The sequence below is a fragment of the Excalfactoria chinensis genome, chromosome 1 (assembly GCF_039878825.1).
Source record: "Excalfactoria chinensis isolate bCotChi1 chromosome 1, bCotChi1.hap2, whole genome shotgun sequence".
NCBI classification, from domain to species: Eukaryota; Metazoa; Chordata; class Aves; order Galliformes; family Phasianidae; genus Excalfactoria; species Excalfactoria chinensis.
Window position 1 is genome coordinate 72,702,572 of NC_092825.1, and position 22,831 is coordinate 72,725,402.

Sequence of the window (22,831 nt, forward strand, 5' to 3'; positions counted from 1 at the left end):
GGGGATGGGAGGTAGAGTGGGGGGGCACACCTGGACACAATTTAGCCCTCCAAAAATAGATGTCATTATTCAGGTGAGAAAAATCACATCCAACATGCCTGTTTATTACCTTACACTATGAAGGCATTTTAAGGTGACAAGCTCTGGTACAAATGCCTGATTTGTAAGTGTAGGTGAGATTTCTGTCTCATGCCCGTCTGTGTTCACTGGGCAAGATCATTTGTGAACTGCCACTCTCAGAGCATATCTGCTTCTAAGTAAATATACTTCCTCCATATCTCCCCTTCATGCATGATGAGAGATCACAGTCACCAGGGCTTGGAGAGACCATTACCAATATACCTCTGAATTTAAGAAGCAGTGGGCTATAGAGTGCAAAGGTGGGCGGCAGGCAGTATATGATAAACAACTTGTGTGCCTCCAGTGGCGCTGTGGTATAAAGTGCTGCTTGCAGCACCGGAGGCCCCGGGTTCGAATCCCCCCTGTGGCGCAAGTGGTAGAAGTGCTGCTCTGCTACACAGAGGGGCTCGAATCCCGGGAGTTGGACTTGATGATCTCTAAGGTCCCTTCCAACTCGCACGATACTGTGATACTGTAACTCTCTCCAGGGCAGAGAGCACAAACTAGCACCCTGAATCTGCTGTGGGGATTTGCAGTAGGTCCTTCCCAGTGTTGGGATAACTCCTTCCCTTCAGGAAAGACTTATGTATATAAGCATATAGGGATAAAGAAACCATTAATGCATGAAGTATGAGTTTCTTGAAGCATGTGTACAAGTATTTCTAGAAAAGGGCAAGGGCTTCTTCCTGATCCTGATCCCCTGATATTATTTTTATTACCTACTATTTTGTTATGATGCCCTTACAAAGCATTGTAATGGAGCATCCATCTTTGGTCTTCCATTTCTTATGGTTTCAAGCTGACTCTAGTCTGGATCTTTTTTTCCATTCTAACTACACTACAGAATCATGGTGTCTGCAAAGTAGCAACTATGTTTTTTCCCACTCACATTCACTCTGTGCCAACAGGTTAGCACGGAGTTGAATAAAACACGCTGAACCTGCATTCTTTTACCTCTGCCCCTGCTGTGGCCTTGGAATATTGCCTTACACTAAGGCAGTCTACTATTCTACTATACAGGCCTCACTGCTACTACCAAAACTGCTGCACAAATAAAACATCATTCTTGGTAAAGTTCCACTTCTATGGATGAAGCATACAATAGAATAATTATTTGATGCACACCTGTTCAATGTTTCCAGGGCAGCAGCCATTTCTGGTACTGATTAGACCATGCAGATCCATATTTCAGCACCTTTCCTTTTGCTGGCCAGTATTGTGCACCTAGTCACGCTCATCAAAAACAACAAAAAACAAAAGATGATATTCCTATGTGTATCACCTAATATTGGCTGGCTGTTTAGTCTTCTTTACTGTCAACTCCCTTCACCACATGGTGCTTGTAATGTGCCTCTGGCCTGGGACATCATGTGACATACTTGTGATTTGAACAAATCGATGCATAGGAACTTAAAAGCAAAGTTTTGTTACTGTTAAGTCAGGTATTCTTTCTTAGCAGCACTGGGAAGCACTTGGGGATATTTCCACCATAAGTGCTTCCAAGATTACATGATTCAGAGTCCATTACATTTCCACAGATAGTACCTACTCATCAATTATATGTGAGACAGTGAACTTATACACACTTTTCTCAGGTAGAGATGTATGAGGTTTCCAGTCTTCTATTCCATGGTCTCTTCTACCATCTGGTGTCCTTTTAGCATCATGGCAGTCCAACTGACAGTCTTTTACTTCATCCAGAGGTCTTCCCCACTTGTCCTCTAGATGAATTTTCTTCACTGATGCATGCTCAGCAGGAGAATGCCTATTTTAAGTAATTTATAGGTACCAACATTGTAACATTTGCCCACCAGGCCATTACTTTTGGACATTTGCTCATCCTTGTATAGAGATAAGTTTGGCAACCTGTCTTTTAGTGATATATACCGGGGTGTTAACCTGTTTTTTAATAATATGTACTGGGCTGTAGAAGGATAGTTTTAATAATACATACTGGGTTGTAGAAGGATAGAGGGGAAAACCTTGACACCTGCAGAAGGAGACAATTTGGCCTCGTGTGGAGGTCTCACCTTTCATTATTGCTTTTCTTTTGCGGAGGGTCTCCTGTCAAAACAGAACAGCCTTACAACACGCTTTCTAGTCCATAATACTACACTCACACTATTCACACTACATTAATCACAACCACGTACAGAACAGACTCATCGGACAGCTGAAGGCACTCACACGGGGACACCTCTGAGGACGGTGCGTGGGTAACCCCTGAGTCACACACATTATGTTTATTTTGATGGCTGTGTTTTTGTGGATTTGTTTTTTCTTTCTTTTAAAATTGTTACCATTAGGTAACCCGAAAAGCACAGTAACCGAATGTAAACACAAAGGCCCAACACACTGCCACACACACACACCCGAGGGCAGCGCGGTCGGTGGGGGCACCGAAAGCGCCTACACCCCGCTGCAATGGCGACCGTGCCGGAAGGGGAGGGTACGTCGCTGTCGTCACGCAATAGCACGGCGCGGGGCTGCGCTGCGCTGCGCTCGGCTTGCGTACGCTGCGCGGGCGTAGTAGGGCTTGTTGAGTGCCCGGTCATAGGTGACGGAGGGAGGGTAGTGGCCGGCTCGGCTGTGTCGCATCATGAAGTTCCAGTACAAGGAAGACCACCCGTTCGAGTACAGGAAAAAAGAAGGGGAGAAAATCAGAAAGAAATACCCCGACAGAGTCCCTGTGAGTGTGCTGGACGAGCGCTGCCTTCGGGCTGGCTGTGCAGACCGTCGCCATTCTTTGCTGTCCTTGTCGTTGCCGCCTGCTGCTTTGCTTCCTTTTGCAGAGAAAAGGAACGGGATTGGGAAAGATGACTGTTACCTTGGCGTGTCGGTATTAATTCCGGATTGCTTTCTCTTTAGTGCGACCATATTTGTTGTTCTACGCCGAGGTCCGCGGGTGGGTGTGGGGGTCTTTTTCGGGCATCCGCAGTAATTCGACAGCAAGAACGCTGTTAATCTTATTGTGGCAGTCTATGCGCGTGGGGCTGAAAGGGTGGGGAAGGAGCTTACGACTTGCTCTGGGAAAATGGAGGTGAACAGTGAATGGGTGAAATAGGCGTTCTTTGTAAGAAAAAAAAAAAAAAAGAAAGAAAGAAAAAGGCCTAAATCGCTGCCATCAGATGTTTTGTTTTTATTTTGTACTTTTTTTCTTTTTGGAGCTTGCTTTTCAGTGTAGTCCTATGCCGTTCTTCTCAGTTTTGTGTTTTGCATGAGAGGAAAAAAGAGATGGATGCTCAATAATAATTCCCAGACTTACTTCCCTCCTGTTTAATCACCCCAAAAGCATCATTTGGAAAACAAGATAGCTAAGCTTTCCTTCCTTGTCTGTGTGGAATCTCAGTGGAAAACTCCTGGCTTTATATTTCTGGCAATAATTGCAAAAAGAAATAGTAACACTAGGGTTTATTTTGTTTGTTTTGTTTTGTTTTTGTCCCCTTTTAATGAATGTTTTACAACTTTTCTTTCCAGCCCCACTGGAGAGTTCTATTCTGGATTGGGGTGGCCAGGGATGCAGTGTGCAAAAGAACTGTTACACCTTAGCTTTTCCCTGTAGGATGAGAGCATTTGAACACGCAGTGTATGCAGGTCTGTCTTTTGAGATGAGGACCACAGCAGGCTCAGCTGCTCAGGAGAGTGGCAAACTGTAAACTGAGGATCAGTGTGGCAGCAGGTCATGATACAAGTGACTGGAAGAACTATGTGGACAAGCCAGCAACAGACCTGGTCTGGCAAGGAGTAAAAATGTTAAGACAGGGTCTTTAGTAGAGTGTAATGGACAAAAACAGGATCAAACTAAGCGAGCTGTGCTGCAGCTAAGGGGAAGTGAAATCACTGCCTGGAGAGGCCTGGTGTGGATTGTTGGGGAAGGCTTGTCAGAGCTGCACACGGGACAAATGAGTGCAGCTGATGTTTTTTTACATCACTTCTGTTACTGCCCTTCATGACAGTAGGATCCTTGACAACAATGTCCCATTGGCTGCTGGCACTTCACTGTTGTGATATATCTGCATTTTGCTGAAATTAAAATACTGGCCCAATCTGTTGTTACCACAGTCATCACCCAGCAGCAACAGACATCAAGATAATATATCTGCCCTTTGGATTGTCTTTGTAAGTTTGTCTCTCTGTGCCAAGTAACCTTTAGAAGAGATGCTGTGCCTGAGTTATCAGGGAAACTCACTACAGTTGATTATCTAGGAAAACACCTCCATTTTCCCCTCCTTGCAAGAGGGAGATCTGTCTCAAACTTGATTATTTGAATCCTTTCTAGGGGTTTAGAATCCTCAGAACTCACTTTGTCCTCATAGCTGTGGCTTAAATCAAGGTACCCCCTATCTTCTTTTCCTTTATCTAATGACTAAGCTACATGCCATCCTTTTGAGTCAGTTTGATCCTGTCACTGCTGCTACCTAGCAGTTCTGCTTACTAGTCTTCTAAATTGAAAGCAGAAACTAATGGCTTTTTTTCTACTTCAGTTTATTTGATACTATCTTGTAGTGTTTTAGGGTAAGAAAACAGGCAAAGTACTGTTGTTGGTCAGCCTGCAGCTGTGTAGTGAGGTTGTGCAACTACCTTTCCTTCACAATACTTATCAATTTTATCTTGTATGGAAATTCATGACCTAACACAAACTTAGTCTGAAAGAGCACAGTTGCCTAGTAGTTGACGTTCTTGAAGTAGCAAACTACGCTTGTGTTTTAGGAAGAAACATAGAATTTTCAGGGCTTTTGGTTGCATTGGTGGCATCTAAATGGAGCACAGTATACAGGTATCCAAGCCAGCATCTCTACTCTGTGATATGCTTTGTGGATACTTGGATCTGGAACGAGGAGAGTTTGGTTGGCATGGCACTTTTTCCAAGTTAATACACAAAGCTCATCATGTCTTTTTCCTTTGATGTACTGTTTCATTGATATGACAACACCATTTTCCTTCCAAAGAAGGAAGGAAACACAAAGCACAACAGTTCAGCCTTTTCTATTGCACAGCTGACACCACTGCTGATTTTGGTTGCCAAAGGGCTGGGAGCACAAGTCCTTAGAAATTAGTCTCACAGTGTCTCAGGTACAGTATATTACAATCACAGGTTCTAGCAGAATTGGAAAGTTTAGAAAGTTCAGAAAATCATGCTTCCTTTTTAGAAGGTCAAAATGGTTTCTGCAGAGCAGTAAGCCACATACATTGAATCATGTAATGTATCTCTACTTGATCAAAAATACATACCAGGAAGAAAACAAACCTACCAGTGGCTGCATTTTCTTTCCACATGCACACAGTATTTCCATGGAAACGTGTCACCAAGCTTTGGAAAGGCTTCCAGGCCTTTTCATATTCATGTCACTCGGGAATAGTTCCTATTTCAGAGATAAGCATTTTGCCTGGCTCTGGTAACAAAAAAAAAAAATTGTACGTAGCAGAAGATCTCTTTGCCTCTTTGACCTCAGAGCTACTGAACTTATGCTTTTTAATGTCGTATAATGAGGATTAGTATTTTGTGTCAAAGGTTTCTGTAAGTCCAAGTGGTAGTGTGTTGTTTAATCATTATATAGTTACATGAATGAAGAAATGTTTGTAACTATATTAAGTAGGGAAAATAACATCAAGCTGTTGGAGCAGATCCAGAGGAGGGCCACAAATATAATCAGAGGGCCTGAACACCTCTCCTGTGAGGAAAGGATGAGATATGGGTCGCTTCAGCCTGGAGAAGAGAAGGCTCTTGGGGGACCTTTATAGTGGCCTACCAGTACCTGAAGGGGGCCTATGGGAAAGCTGGGGAGGGACATTTTATAAGGATATTGAACAACAGGATGAGGGAGGCTGGTTTTAAACTGAATAGGATAGATTTAAACTAGATGTTTAGGAAGAAAATCTTTACTGTCGGGGTGGTGAGACACTGGAACAGGTCATTCTGCCCAAAGAGATTGTGGATGCCCCCTCCTTGGAGGCTTTTAGGGCCAGGCTAGATGGAGCTTTGAGCAACCTGATCTAGCAGGAGATGTCCCTGCCTATAGCAGGGAGGTTGGAACTAAGTGATCTTAAAGATCCCTTCCAACCCAAGTCATTCTATGAAATAGCCAAGGGATGTGAATTTCAGAGTAGAATATAACTACTGAAGATCTGTGAATTTGAAGAAAATAACCTTCCTCAGTAAGCTGTAACTTCTCCTTTAATTCATTCTAGATCACTGTGAGTGAATGTAAAATTTAGGATGTGGGACTACTGGGACTGGAGCTGATTTGTGTCAGGCAGTTTGGAGCTGTAACTTGGAAACAGCTCAATTTACTTGTGTTTGTGTAGTAGCCTCCCAATAGCTCCTTCATGCAAAATTAACCTGCCTTAAGACTATCAAGGTGACCTGATTTTTTTAATTTTTTTATTTTTTTTTTCCCCCTTGGCAATTGCAGTTTATTTTTATGCTTATTCCAGTTTACATTTTTTCACTCGTTATGCTTACTGTTATAATCCTGAGCTCCCAGCACAGACATTGCCAGTGATTTGCTGTCTTCTTCTGACTTGTCTGTTCTTTACTATTGTGTACTTGTTAGGGATTAAAGACATTTCTAAAGGCCTGGTAGCACCAGCTTTCTCAAAGGGTACTGTCTTCTTCAGGTCTGTTTCTTTTGTTCATTTCCTTTAATGATGCCCATGGCTTGTCTCTTTCTACCTCATCAGGTAATTGTGGAAAAAGCACCAAAAGCCAGAGTACCTGATCTAGACAAAAGGAAATATCTTGTGCCTTCTGACCTCACAGGTAACGAAGTCTGCCTCCGTTCTTCTTGATTTTCATTAAGATGGACTTATTAAGTGACTTTTGTTCATCTTATCATCACCAAAAATGAAAAATCCAGGCAAGTTCAACATCTTATCACTACCCCAGTTTGCCTGGCTCTACTTATTGTATCTGTCTGTCTTACAGTCAGGATTACAACATGCAGAATTCTTTGAGATCGTAGGTGTCACAGTGACTAAAATAATATGCATGTGTCAATGTGACTTCTAGCTGTGGTGAAAATGACTGAGTTGTGTATCACAGGCGGTGGTGAAATCATCAGTCACTGATGACTTAGCTCAGGTAGCCAGAGGCTGTATACTTGCTGCAGGAAGACAAGTTCTTGAAACGTTCTCATTGTTTTCCACCACTGTGGTTGGAGTCATGACAGTGAGGTTTTTTCCTGAGTGTTCATGGACATTTTTGTGTGGTAACATTTGTTTTCATTTGAGAACATAAATAAGTTACAGAAACAGGTTTTTGTTTTTTTTTTTTGCTTTCCCCCCCTATTGTAGTATGTAATTTATTGCAGCCTACTTTTCTTGTGCAAAATAGCTCAAGTCAATAAGCAGTTTGTTTTCAGGAATTGCAACCCATTTACAATGGGGAAAAGTCTCTTAGCATGTTTTTGACGTATCGAGTTTAAAGGTTAAGCAAGTTAGATATCTTCCCAGTAATCCCTACAATACATACCATAATAGGTGGAGTATGGATTTAGAGAATGTGATGGCCTGAAGCAGTATTGACTAACTTGTGAAACTGTCAGCTCAGTGTGGATTGGCTGCTAATACGGTTACTACCTGCTTTGCCACACTGTCCATTTCCCTAGTTTCTACATAGTGTGTGATTTCCCATCACTTCATTCTCTAAAGAAAACAGCCATGTTTAGTTGGACATTCTCTTTGTGTGTAAGGCGTTCTCTTCTGTTTCTCTTCAGTTGGGCAGTTCTACTTCTTAATCCGAAAGCGGATCCACCTGAGGCCAGAGGACGCACTATTCTTCTTTGTCAATAATACCATCCCTCCCACAAGTGCTACCATGGGTCAGCTGTATGAGGTAGGTCTGACCTATCTTTCTCTTTTTGTTCAAGTGTCCAGAAGAATGCATATCCTCATTGAAGTACATCTGAGCTTTACTGAGCTGGTGGTAGCAGCAGCTTGGCCACAGATACCTGAACATGGACCCCTTTGGTCAAGGCTGTATTCCATCATCTCTTTTGGGAATGTTCATTCTGCTGTTATGAGGAGCCTAATACTTTGTTGCCAGGTTAAAGCATGTTGCATCATGCTTTCTCCAGCAGTTATATGTTGGTCATACCATTTTAACAGGCTCCTGGAATAAATCATTTACCTGAATTTCAAAGGCAAAAGTGTCTGGAGCAGGAGTCAGAGCATATGTGCTAGCTTTCCTGTTAATATGAAAGAAATTTCCTCTTAGCAGTAGAACACAGTATCACTCTGCAACTAACTGTCTGTAAATGCATTTTGAAAGAACACTTATTTGTGGTTCAGGAGTACTTTTTCCTAGCTTGTACTGTATAAGGACATTGTGAACATTGCTTGCTAATATTTCTACTGAGCAGTGTCGCTCATTTAACTTTGAAGGCATATTCTGTGTCCATCAGAGGAATATTCCTCTGTTATATGGGCATTAATTATATCATGGTTGTTTTGCAGCCTGGATTGATTTCTCCTTGATTTCTCCTTTGGCTGTGCTTGTGGTTTTTAATAGAAGAGCTCCAGTTTGGTGCTGCAAGCCTTATTTGACCTAGCGCTTTTTGACAACAAGTGGATGATTTGTATGTGTGGACTAAGGCAGATGTAAGATTAACATAATCAAATCTGGTTATGTAGGAAGAAGTACATCTAACCATCTAGAGCTGAGATCAAGACCCTCTTTCTGGCATTCTGCAGACTTTTTGTATTCATTTAATCATTTAGCATCTCAGCTTTACTGCCCATATTTAAAACAGGACTAGAATCACAGCCGTTTGGTAAGGTGTTCTGAAATATGACAAATGTAACAACATTTATCAAATATCAAAGTATGCAGAGATTGTTTTTAATGTTAGAGCACTCCCAAATCACTCCTCCTGATCTTAAGGCCATATCAGTGCTGACATTCTGCTGCGTAGCCTGCAACAGTCAGAGCTGTTTCTGTTACATATTTGCAGCACGTTATCTTTTCTAGTAAATCCAGTGTATCCAAAAACATGACATGTCTAAATTTAGAGGTTGAGCTGTGGGTAGAGAGCGCTTCTGTATGTATTCTGATAGGAGGTTGTGGAGCTATCAGCGTAAAGGGAAAGATTAAGAGGGAAAGGCTACAGTGATTTCCTTGTTAGATTTTTTCATATGCAATAAAGAGCTACAGGGCTATGGATTGATACTTCTTTCCTTTCTGCCCTTGCAGGATAACCACGAGGAGGACTATTTTCTCTATGTGGCCTACAGTGATGAGAGTGTCTATGGCAAGTGAGCAGCAGTCTCCCAGGCATGCAGGCGAGATGGACTGATGGAAGTGACTGGGGGGTAGGGGGAGGGTGTTGAAGAGGAGGAAGAAGAATGTTTGAGAAGAGGGGAAGAGAACTGGAAGTTAACCACATACACAATGCCATCATCTTCCATGTGTTAATTATAACCATTATTTTTAAATTGAGGGGAGGGAGGGTGGGGGTGTCGTAAATGAAATGGTGAACTGATAGGCTAACAAGAGGTTCTTTGTTGAGGAATGGGAGAATCCACTTGTTTGTACTCTTCCCTTATGCAGCTGGAAGTTGTTAGCTGGTACTGGAGGCTGCTAGACAAGCCAGTGTAGTGGAGCTCCTGGAGAGTGAATGAACAGGAGGGAAACGGTTGTTCATGTGTAACCTTTCCATTGGATGTGGAAGGCATGCCTGGAACCTGTACACTGATCTTGCCGCACCTTACCCATGGCACGGGCTGCATACCTATGAGCATTCAGTAAGCTGTGAAATATTTCACCCTGACCATACAAGGCTGTCCTGTGCTGATAGTCCTCACTCTAGCTGCTATATGTGAAGTGTTTCAAGACTACTGTATTTCCTGTTGCTTTCATCATTTTAGATTGCATTTACTCCCAGCCCCCAATTCTGAGGGCTGGGAACTTCTCAGCTGTGAGACACAGAGATGGAGAGGATGGGGGAGAGAAGGGATGCATATTTTTTCCTTTGTTCTTTTAATTGCAAGTGCTGGACAGAACAATGTGAGACAACTCTTTTGTTCTTTTCAGTGAAGATAACCTCTGGACCTCAGAAGAACAACTAGCCCGCTTCAGCACTGAGGCAGGATTGAGTATACCAGTCATGTTCATAGCTATTCATCCAACTTGTTCTCAGAGATATTCATTTAGGCAGACCCTGGAGACTGCTTAGATAGCCTGTTCCAGTTTCTAGCTAACCTACAAGGGAGAGCTTTTCTTGCTGTCTAAGTTTAGTCTCCCTAGCAGTGCATTAATACAGTTAACTAGTGATGGTCTCGTTGCTAGTGAACACAGCATTGTCCTTGCACCAATCTTCTGCAGATTTGAAGTTGGCAGAAATCTTTTGAGTTTAGCCCTCCCTTCCATGTCTCATCCCTGTACAGATCTTGTACCATCCGCATAAGCAGAAGAGATCAGTCCTTCCTGTGTGTCTTTTGCTTTTTGTGACTGGACAGCGATGCCACTCTTTGACATGAGAGGTGCTTTTAGACATGAAGAGGAAGGGGAAAAGATTCTCTGAAGGTTTTGCTTTGATTTTTTTTGTTGACGTTTTTTAATTTATTTTAAGCCAGGGTTGTATATGCCCTGTCCTTGAAGGTGTTCAAGGCCAGGTTGGATGGGACCCTGAACAACCTGACCAAGTACTTGATCTTGCAGTTGGAAAGCCTGCCTATGGCAGGGGAGTTAGAGCTTGATGATCTGGAGGTCTCTTTTAACCCAGGTCATTTTGTGATTTTATGGAAGTTACCAGATAGATGCTGTCCTGTGCAAACCTTATGCTGTCATCTCAAAGCAGTTACTTCCTGGTGGCACAAACAGCAGATTTTCCCAAAGTTGCCATAACTCAGATGAGGGGCTGTGGTCTAGGGGGTGAGCTGACTTTCAGGAATGTTCAGGGGTTTTATCTAAAGATCGAATAACTGGACCTGAATTACTGCAAGCATTCCTATATCTAGGGGGTAGATCAAGAGGGAGGAAAAGATGAGAAAGATGAAGGAGACCGCCAGAGTCCAAAATAAGCTGAGGGTGTTTACTGTATTTACCTGAAGAAATTAGATCCCAGTTCTCTGCATTACTCAAAGATGATAGATCAAGATGAGTGCTTCTATGACTGTGGGAGACAGGAAATCAGATTGCAGCCTTTTCTGACTTGATCCACTAAGGTACGGAAGATGGAGAATGAGGCTGGGAGTGTGAAGCAGAAGTCATTAATACAGATGTGTGAAGGACAGGGATGCAGTGTAGTACAGGAGAGTCACTGCCTGTGTGGTACAGTAAGTAGCAAATGAATGGGAGAAAAGGGAGCAAGGAATCTAGGCAAGATGGTCATAAAAAGGAGACAGAAAATGGGAGAATAGAGGATGAAATGGGAGAGTAAAGGATGAAGTGAGTGGGTTTCTACAGGCATTTTTCATCCTGAATTTCAGGTTTGCTGTTCTATCAGGTTCATCTGGAATAAATGCATTTGGAGGACTTTTATCTACTGCAACCTTACGTAACTTCCTCTTTTACTGGACCACTCTCCTTCAGTCACACTCTGTTAACGTCCTTGGGGTGAGAATCCACATCAGTCTACTCTTTTATGAATCTCTGAATGTTCTGAAGTAGAGAACAGATTCAGAAGGCTCTTTATGGTAAAAGAGAAGATGGGAGCAGATGGTATACAGCCCTTTGCCATTGTCCCACTTGCTCACGTGTGTGCTGCTAGGCATGTGATTGTGTGTTGTCTCAAACTAACTTGTGCTTAGGCACGCTCAAGAGAGAAAGAGTTGGAATCTGGGTTGTGTATTTTGTGTTCAGACCTCTTTTCCCCTCCTGCTGCAGGGTTTATAAGTAAAAAGAATGGGACTTATCTCAGCTTTTGCGATCTTTGGAATTTACACTTTACATTAGTTATTTTATGTTTCTTTTAATTGAATTGTGACATTTACTTCTGTTTTTGTGCTAGACTAATATTGTACAAAATAATGACGGTAGTTCCTTTTTTGTGTTGGTTAGCTGCAGGTTCTTTTAAAAATTCATACTACTTAAGCTAAATCAACCTGTCAATAAAGATGCATTTGAAAATCACAGGATTGGCCCAAAATATGATTGACTGTAGTACTTATCACCATGTGTGCTTGTAAATAAAGAGCCTGACTAACTGGGGCTGCTTTGTCACAACTTCTTGCTGCTATGTTTTTGTAGAACTCTAGATTTCTTCTGTCCTGTCTATAAGTCAGACCTCTCCTTTTGTTTTGTTTTGTTTTTGTTATATTGTCACATGCACACACTTTTCTGTCTTGCCATGCCACTCATGTCATCTTTATTTAGATGCAGACCATGTAAGAATGTGGTATGAAATATCTCTTCGGTTAGTTCATATCATCTGCCTAGTTATGTCCCTTCCTTTAAATTTATTCACAAGGGAGAGACAGACTTGGCACTGCAAACATTCTTTAGCACTAGCTAAAACATTGTGTTATCAGACTGCTGTAATAAAAATAAGCTCCATCCTAATCAGACCCATACAGTGCTGTGCCCATGCTGATGAGGAGTGGCCTTCACCTCTTGCCTTGCAGTCCATTCCTTCTGCAGGCTACACCTGCAGAAAGTTGTTTTAACCACTGAAGTCAAAGTCTGTAGTACTGAAACTCACAGGGATATAACCTGCTAAGTCTAATGGTATCTTTTCTTCCCCCCTGACTACAAGGTACAGCCACTGTGTGCTTTTGTTGCTTACACCAAAATCTAATAGAGGCAGTAATTCATCCTGCACCGTGTTAACTCAGAGCCTGACCACAGAAGCAGTTTTTGTGTCCATATTCTCCACCAGGACCAAAACAAATCTCCCTGTATGACAGAATGGTGTGGTGACTCGAGCCATACAAGGCCATAAATCTGCTCAAAACATAACTATCTGAAATATCAAAATAGGTGCTGTTTTCTGCTTTGATTTTTAGCTTCAAGTATAGTGCACATCTTGTTTGGTCGGTTCTGTATTTAAAAATAAAAATGAAAAGCCTAATCTCCCTGAACTCTAGCACCTCTAGTAACAGTATTATACACACTAGACAGAAAATCTGAAATGTAGATCCTATATACCGCTATTATCTTTCATTAATGAAAGAAACTCCTTGTTGTATTTGGGAACACAGGCTCAGAATGTTTTGGTATTCTGCCATTTGCAGACTGGAAAAGCTCTGATTTCTTTGCCAGAACCAGCAACTAGGAGTTTGCTCCTATTCAGATATACTGCCAAGTAAACACTGCTGAGTTGTCTTTGAGCAACAGTTCTGTTCAAAAATCTTCTATTCGTTTATCAGTGCCTTCTTTCTCTGGAACAAAAGCAAACAGATAAACAAACAACAATAACAAAAACAAAGACATCGCCACCAAATCACAGCACAAGCCTGCAAAAAATATGTTTTTTCTTCTTGTTATTTACATTTTGTTGCATTTTGTCATCTGCTATTCTATTATGAAGATGTTTCATAAAATTTTTGCAAAAGGATTTTAATTATTTAGAAGCTTCTTGGTAAGTACAGAACAAAAGACACAGTGAGCAAGCGTAGCACTCTGTAAGTGAAATAGAAGCCTCCTAGTTATTCTAGTTTTCAGACAATTGTTATAAGTACACATTTTCTTTTACAGATTCTTGTTTCAGTCAAGTAACTCAAATACTCACTGATAATGTAAGATATTTATTTATCTGCCTGGTGGAGTGTAGGAGAATCTCCAAAATGTAGAAGAGTCATTAAAAAGTCATCCTACCAGACAGATTTAATCATGTTAATGCTGGACCTAACATGGTAGGATAAATAGCTATGAAGTTCAGAAGCTGTAGCCAAAACTTGACGCTTAGTGGATTTACGCTATAAAGGAGCATAGCTTTATCCTTTCAAATGGATTTCACAAGAACTCTGTTGATCAAAACTACTGAAGATGTTGGTCAATTTAATACAGCCTTCTGACATACAGACCAGGCCTTCCTTTTGTGCACCCCTGCATGCTGATGTTTGAACTTGCCTATCATATTGGTATAGGGAAAATGAGTGTGATTCTGTTTGGGACTAATGTGTCAGTCACAGATGCATCTTTCTGCTACTGGAATTCTGTGCTGCAGAATTCGGATTGGAATCACTGAATTTTTCTCGTCCAGCTAATAAAAAGAATTGCACCCTCTCATAAGGCAGCTAGATGAGCAGCTGTTTGTCTCTGCAGACATTTCTGAAGGTATATGTATGCTACGTGTGATGCTGTGAATGTTAACAACAGTGACATAACAAAATGTATTCTTCAAATGTTACATATTTATTTCATGCAGTCTTTGGACCTTAACACCACTGAAGACTACTAGATGATTGTTATGGTCCTTTTCAACCCAGGTCATTCTGTGATTCTATGATCCTCTTTGTTTCCTCTTTGTTTGATACCATCCTGAATGACATCCTTGTTACCAAACTGGAGAAAAATGGTTTTGATGAACTCAGAGAGTTGCAGTCAATGGCTCAATATTCAAGTGGAGACTGATGATGAGTGGTGTTCCTCAGGGATCTGTGCTGGGACCAGTGCTATTTAACATCTTTGTAGGTGACGTGGACAGTGGGATCAAGTACACCTTCAGCAAGTTTGCAGATGAAACCAAGCTGAGTGGTACACTTCATGTACTAGAGAGAAGGGATGCCATCCAGAGGGACTGGGACAGGCTTGAGAGGTGGGCCCATGCCAACCTCCTGAAGTTCAATACAGCCAAGTGGAAGTTTTTGCACTTGGGTTGAGGCAATCTAAGCACAAATACAGGCTGGGCAAAGAATAGCTTGAGAGCAGCTCAAGGAGGAGATTGATTTGGAGGTATTGGTTGATGAAAGACTCAACATGAACCAGCAATGTGTGCTTACAGCCCAGAATGCCAACCATATCCTGAGTTGCATCAAAAGAAGCATGGCCAACAGGTCAATGGAGGTGATTCTTCCCCTTCACCTGGAGTACTGTGTCCAATTCTAGGGCCCCCAACACAAGAGGGACATCAAGCTGTTGAAGTGGGTCCAGAGGAGGACCATGAAGATAATCAGAGGACTAGAGCATCATCCCTATGAGGACAGGTGCAAAGAGTTTGGGCATTTCAGCCTGCAGAAGAAAAGTTTCCTGGGGGACCTTATAGCAGCTTTCCAGTGCCTGAAGGGGGTCAACAGGCAAGCTGGAAAGGGACTTTTTAGAAGGGCATGTAGCAACAGGTCAAGGGGAAATGGCTTTAAACTGGCAGAGGATGGATTTAGACTAGATACTAGGAAGACTTTCTTTACTTGTGGGGGTGGTGAGACACTGGAACAGGTTGCCCAGCGAGGTTGTGGATGCCCCCTCCCTGGAAGCATTCAAAGCCAGGCTGGATGGGGCTTTGTGCAACCTGGTCTAGTATGAGGTGTCCCTGCCTATTACATGGGGTTGGAACAAAATAAGTCCTTTCTAACCCAAACCATTCTATGGTTCTACTATTCTATAGGCTACACTTAAGTCAAAATAAGTCAAAATACCTGGGAATCCCTTCTGCCAAACCTGTGCGTTGTTTCAAAGTATTATTCAATTTACCTTTTGTACAGGGAATACTAATCGATCCCATCATGACTAACTTTGTTATAATTTGCAAACAAAACCAGAACAACAGAATTCATTAACTGGTCTGACCTACTGTATGGCAAATTGGTAATCACAGCCTGAACCTCTGATCAGCTGAGGCAAGTGTCAGGTCAGCTGTGGGAGCACAGGTGAGAGTAATTTAGCTGTGCTCCTGGAAGGGGTGGAGCTTGACTCCACCTCCTCTAGACCTCATTTAAGGGCTGACCACCACTAAGGCAGCATCTCATGGAGATTGCTCCTTGGTGGAGATTGCCTCAGCATTTCCCAGTGGAGATATCCATATTGGTGAGTTTTTCCTTTTAAATAACCTGTTGAATATCTGTTATCATCTTTGTATCAATCAACCTTACACCTACATGTGTAAAACATTTGAAGGCATCCAAAAATATACCAGTCAAGAAGTAGTGAAAAATTAAGGGAATGATTTTATCCTTTTGCTAACACAGATGGAAAAAAGGAAAAAAAAAAAAAAAAAAAAAAAAAAAAAGGAAAAAAAAAGCAAATTCTAAATTCATTAAAAAACAAACAAACCAAACAGCATAGATGTCTGAAGAAATGTTATGTTTAATTAGATGCTAATTTCAAATAAATTATTTACTGTATGTTGAATACTATTCACAAGCAGTAACATTGTAATGGTTCTAAGTGCTTAGAACTGCTAGGATTGGCAGAACAGTTCTCATTCACATCTGCTCCAGTAAGAGATCGGTAAGCCAGGGTTACTTTATGAACATGATATTTTCTTCTTCTTTCCAAAACAGCAGGAAAAAATAGCACCTACTCCCAGAAGTCTTCAACTGGAAAATTTGACTCCAACTTATAACAGAGTATTGGAATAAGTGGCTGTTTCACCCTTCTGATGAAAGGTAATGGAGAGCTGGCTTCCTCAGACATAGAAAAAGCTGAGGTACTCAGCAAGTGCTTTGCCTCAGTCTTCACAGGTGGTCAGGCTTCCTGTGTTTGCCAGGACCCTGAAACTCCAGCTGAGGGTGTGGGGAGTCGATTCCACCCCACTGTAACAGTGGAACACAAGTGGTGATTTGTGTTCCAACTGTGTAAGGCCAACTGTGTTCTGGGCTGTGTTAAAAAGCTTATTTTGAGACCCATTAAGAAAAAGTAAAATAATCTAGCAGGAAAAAGTCCTGCTAGATTAAAGGGAAGGGGGGGTGGGGGTGGGGGGTGGAATTGAAGGGTGAAAAGGATCCCATAATAAGGAAAAGGGAACACCTTGCTACAGAAAGGGCAAAGGACTTCACAGGAACCAAGACAGGATAGTTACAGATAGTATTGCATATCCTAACATAAACTGCCATCTGTTGTAGGCTACCATTACTGTGATTTGAGTCAAAGCTAACATCGTTATTCCTGAAATTTTGGTGAAGCTTAACAAATGATATATGCCATGGTTCTGTTTGAAATGCCAGAGTGAGTGTGGTGTGAGACACGGCATAGCTGTGGGGTGAGTGCGGAGGCCCGACCTGCAGTTCCATCCTCCCACAAGGGAAACAGCCAGGGATGGAAGAAGTGAAAGTCATATATGTTGTCTTTTCAATACGTGTTTGTTCTTGTTTTGTTGATTGTTGGTCACTGTAAAGTGCTTAATTGTGAGGTGCATACAGGGTTGGCTGGGAAAAGGGTAATCCACAAAGGGTAAGACCACAATTAAGGTTGAAGTGTTCTTACATCTATTGTAAGATGGTATAGCGGTTTAAGTGTGATAGGATTTGATTAGATTTGGTAGATTGAGTTAAGATGGAGGGATCACAGGGAAAAGAGGTTCCTAAGTGCACACCTTTGGGATGTATACTGGCACATTAGTGAGATATCACTGGGGAGCCAGGGGGAACCCTGAGCCGGAAAACTCTGATTAAATACTGCAGTCAGTGGTGGTTGGTGTATAAATTGGAGGATGGGGAAAAGTGGCCCCTGAATGGGACTGTAAATTATAATACAATCTTACAGCTTATGCTCTTTTTGAGAAGAGAGAGCAAATGGAATGAGGTAGCATATGCAGATATGTTCTTCACCCTCTGTAACCATCCTGAATGGCAGAAAGAGTGTGGGATGGGGCCACTGCAAGATCCATTCATACTAACTGTAGAGAAGTAGCAGTGGGAGGCAAGGGAAAATGCTGCTGCTCATCCTGTAGTGTCGGACAGCAGTGCATAAAGGCAGGCAAGGTCAGAGAGCCCGTGGAAATGTTGGAGCATCTCCAGGCTCCCTGGGCAGCAGGGGTGATAGTCGAAGAAACCCTACTAGAAAGGGAGAGATCCTCTGAGGTGCCTCCTCTTGATTACCCTCCTTCGCCTCCTAATCCTCCTGTTCCTCCAGTGCCCTCAGCACCCCCTGCCTCCCCAGCAGCCTCACGGACCCAGAGGCAACAGCAGCAGCTGTTAATAATAGCCCTGCTGAGGGAGGTGATAGGGCCAGATGGAGGTACAATGTTAGTCAAAGTTCAGTTTTCTTCATTTGACTTAGAGTCCTGGAGAGAGATTTGCATAAACTACCAGGATGATCCATTAAAGGTAGCAAGACATTTTCAGTTTCTAATTAGACAACATGAACCAGATTGGAATGATATTCAGCTGCTGTTAGATCAGCTGACCGAAACAGAGAAACAAATAGTCTTAAAAACAGCACAGACCCTAATTGAGGACAGTTTGTGAGGAACGAATGAAGACATTAAATCCTCACTGGGACCTGAATACAACACATGGAAGGGAGCTTCTGGAGAGATACCGAGAATGGGTAGTGAAGGGAGTGGAAAGAGCTATCCCTAGAACAATAAACAGGTCTAAACTATTTGAGGCAAAGCAGGGCCCTAAGGAATCTCCCTCAGAATTCCTGGACAGATTGAGGGATGCAATGAGAAAACATACCTCCTTGGACGTGAGGTCTGAAGAGGGCATACAGCAGCTAGTATCGTTGTTCACAGGGTAGTCTGCGGGGGATATAAGGAAAAAAATGCAAAAACTACAAGCTAGTCGGAATCTGGAAAGTTTTCTAGAGGAGGCTTGGTGAGTGTTTAGCAATCCGAAGGAGGTAGATAAGAGAAAGGACAGAAAGATATTGATGGCAGCTTTGCAGGAGGCAAGAAAGGGTGCGATGAACAAAGTTAGGAAGCCTCCGGAGCAGGACCAGTGCGCCCTCTGCAGGAAAAAGGGATACTGGAAAAATGAATGCCTGCTAAGAAAGCAGAAAGGGGGGGGGGGGGGGGTAATTCTGCTGAATTTTCTGGGACTCAATGGGTATCGAGTCCCCCCACAGAAAGCCCAAGCATGGAATAAGATCCAAGCTCCTGTGGAAAAGGACTGACGGGAACCAGGAGAATCTACCCTAGCAGATTCACTGGTTAAGATAAAGCTAGGGAATAACAAGCAGAGGGTTGAATTTCTAATAGATACTGGTGCAGCCTGCTCAGTTTTAAATGAAGAACTAACCCCATTAAGCAGAGAATTAATGACTGTAAAAGGGGCCACTGGTCAACCTGAAAAGGCTTATTTCCTCAAACCTCTGAAATAAATTGGGAAAACAAGTAGGGATACCTCGGTTCTTATACCTACCTGACTCACCACATCACCTCTTAGGGTGGGATCTGTTAGAACGATTGGGGGCAGGAATAAAATTCAAGTCAGGAAAGATGAAGTTTAAAGTGAAGGATGATTCTTTTATTGAAGTACTTAGTCTGGCATTGATAACAACCCCAGGGAATGCAGGGGGTATCTGGAAATTGCCTGAGGAAATTAGTAATTGGGTCTGAAGCTACCATGTAGTACAGGATTTGAGGGCAATTAATAAAATAGTAGAGGATTTGTATCTTCTAGTAGCAAACCCACATACATTGCTCACAAAGTTATCTAGTGAATTGGCTTGGTTTACCGCACTGGACTTAAAGGATGCATTCTTCTGCCTGCCTCTAAACCCTGAAAGTCAGCTATTATTTGAGTGGGAAAACCCCAAATCAGGCAGGAAAACACAACTGACATGGACAGTGCTCCACCAGGGATTTGAAAGCAGCCCAACTATCTTCAGGAATCACCTCACCAAGGATTTGGAGTAATGGGAATGCCCCTCGGGGAAAGGAGTTTTGTTACAGTATGTAGATGATCTGTTGATAGCTACAGAGACAGAGGGATCATGTGTAACATGGACTGTTAGTCTGATGAATTTTCTGGGACTCAATGGGTATCGAGTCTCCCCACAGAAAGCCCAAGTGGCCAAGCAACAGGTAGTCTATTTAGGCTATGAAATCACAGCTGGATTGAGATTGTTGGGAACAGTGAGGAAGGAAGCCATCTGTCAGACCCCTGAACCTTGGACTGTGAAGGGGCTGTGCACATTCCTGGGGATGGCAGGCTGGCGTTGACTCTGGATCCGTAACTATGGACTATTGGTACCACTGCTCTTTGTGCTCTTAAAAACCAACCCCAATACTCTCAATCCCCATCCCAATGTGGGATGGGGAGAGCAGGAGAGCCTTGAAACAGTTAAAGCATGAGCTCATGCAGGCCCCTGCAGGGGAATCTAATGAACATGTACCCAAACTTGGGGGGAGACTATTGATTATGTATTAGTTCAACCTATATCTGTAACATGCTTTCTCCTTATGGCACACAAGTCTGGAGCGTTAACCCCTTGCACCAGGGCTCTGTGCACATCTCATTATTAAATCATACCTGCTTTATATCCTAACAGTCTATAGAGTTTGATTCCACATGTTATTTGGACTCACCTGGTCTAAACTAATGTTTGTCAAGGAAAAACTGTTGATCTCCCTTCTCCTGACATCTATTTTTCTATTGTAAGAGGCTGTCACTCCTGAACGCTACAGTAACAAACAAAAAAAGCCCAGAACACCCAGTAGCCAGTAATTAATGCACCTTTTTGATATTACTTTGTCACATGACAGCAGCTCTGATGTGGTGAGGCTGCCCTTGCAGTAGGACTGAACTATCTCAGCACTAGCTTCCTAGTGTTCCAGCTGACAAAACAAGACTATCCGAGACCATGTGGTCCATTTTCTTTCTCAGCAATGACAGTTCATTGCATTTGCATGACAAATACTGATGTTGCAAATTAGAGAGGTAAAGCTCAGGTGCAAAGTCCATTCTGACAGTTTTGCAAGTTGTGACTCTTGTGTTCCACACCAAATGAGCATAGTAGACTGAATTAAGCAGATTACTCTGCTGTCTTAAGAGAAAACTGCAGTGTAATACTAAAGAGTTAACATTTTCTATGGAAACAAGATATTTCAATTAAACAAATAAAGCAAAAGTGAAAAAAATTCACCAAGCCCACAGTGGTTGTGGTAAGGAGAAACTCCTACATGACTCTATGCTGATCTTAAAAGTTTATAGACCCATGCATGAATGGAGACTGCCATGTGAAAAAACAAGTCTATATTCATTATCACAAAGTGTAGTTGAATTTGGGTATGCCCATGTGTTTAATTCCTTTATGCCAACAGAAAACTCAACCTGATTTTGATTAAGTTGCTTCCAAACCTGTATAAGCTAATGTGGGGAAAAAGCAAAGTAATGTAAGAATGCCCATGCTGGGAATTAAGCCATTTCAATGAAATGAATTTTAGATATTATTAAATAGCAGGAAAATGTCTTTCTGTGGACAGATTCATAAACAGTTCCTTGGCATGGGCTTGATCTCAAGTAAAACTGAAGCATTTATTTTCCTAGAGATTATACGATGCTCAAAATAATAAATTCCCACAGCTTCCCTTAATCAAAGCTTTGAAAACAGAAGCAAAATACAAGGGTTCATGTAAGCCTGAACATTGTTTTTAGGGATGTAACACAATAGGGAGCTCTGAGAACAGTGAAGCATTTGTCACATTTGAAGCCAGTGACCCCACCTCTGTGCCTGGGAAGATCATGGAGCAGATCCTTCTGGTTGCCATATTAAGGCACACATGAGACAAATTGGTGATCAGAGACAGCCAGAATGGCTTCACCAAGGGCAGATCTTGCCTAACCAATCTGGTGGTTTTCTATGATGGAGTGATGGCTTTGGTGGATGGGGGAAGGGTGATGGATGTTTTTTTCCTGGATTTCTGCAAAGCTTTTGACATGATCCCTCACGGCATCCTAAGATGATCCAAGGGCTGGAGCACCTCTGCTATGAAGAAAGGTTGAGGGAACTGGGCTTTTTTAGTTTGGAGAAGAGACTCCAAGGAAACCTCATTGGAGTCTTCCAGCACTTGAAGGGAGCATAAAACAGGAGGGGGAACGGCAATTTAAGAGTGTGGATAGTGACAGGACAAGGAGGAATGGTTTTAAGCTAATATGGGAGGTTTAGGTTAGATATTAGGAGAACGTTTTTCACTGAGATTGTGGTGAAGCACTGGAACAGGTTGCCCAAGGAGGCTGTGGATGCCCCATCCGTGGAGGCATTCAAGGCCAGGCTGGATGTGGCTCTGGGCAGCCTGGTATGGTGGCTGGTGACCCTGCACACAGCAGGGGGTTTGAAACTACATGATCATTGTGGTCCTTTTCAACCCAGGCCATTCTGTAATTCTACGACTCTATGATTCTATGATATGTAAGTCACTAGAGCAGTCACCCTAGCTACTAAAATCTTTAACAGAAACAAATCCACTGATCACATGGAACGTACATGGCTTAGAAGAATAATACACGCAGAAAATTTCTGATATTACCATTTTAAATTGAAACTTGAGTTCCCACTCAGCAACTCACCAAGCACAAATTCACATTCGCTGTATGATTACCAAAGTATCTGTGATGCTTACATATGAGACTTTGAAGTAGCTGTGTTGTCCCAAAATTAAAGTACTTTAACCTAATGTGCAAAGAACCAATATGCACATGGAGGCAATTATTTATCTCTAAGAATACTGATAACATTTACCTACAAAATGATTTACTCCTCTTTTTCCATTTGAAATACTGTCAGTTCTAATTTCTGTGAGCAATGCTCAAGGTTAATGCCATTTGCAGCTAGTACATTCCATGCGACTCAAGACATGCACAACAGACATCTTCTTTCAGTAGGCTGGTTGACTTGTTTCCTTTAGACATCAGCTGTGTTTTCATCACCATATTCACAAAATGCTACATG

General features: G+C 42.2%; 1 protein-coding gene across 1 annotated transcript; it reads left to right on the forward strand.

The window, feature by feature from the left end:
* The first annotated feature begins 2,594 nt into the window (after positions 1-2,594).
* GABARAPL1 (GABA type A receptor associated protein like 1) lies at positions 2,595-12,268 on the forward strand. The gene is made up of 4 exons (XM_072332665.1): positions 2,595-2,809; positions 6,802-6,880; positions 7,836-7,954; positions 9,311-12,268. Exons 1-4 carry the CDS (start codon positions 2,720-2,722, stop codon positions 9,374-9,376), a joined length of 354 nt encoding a protein of 117 aa, XP_072188766.1. The 5' UTR covers positions 2,595-2,719; the 3' UTR covers positions 9,377-12,268.
* Positions 12,269-22,831: the final 10,563 nt, after the last annotated feature.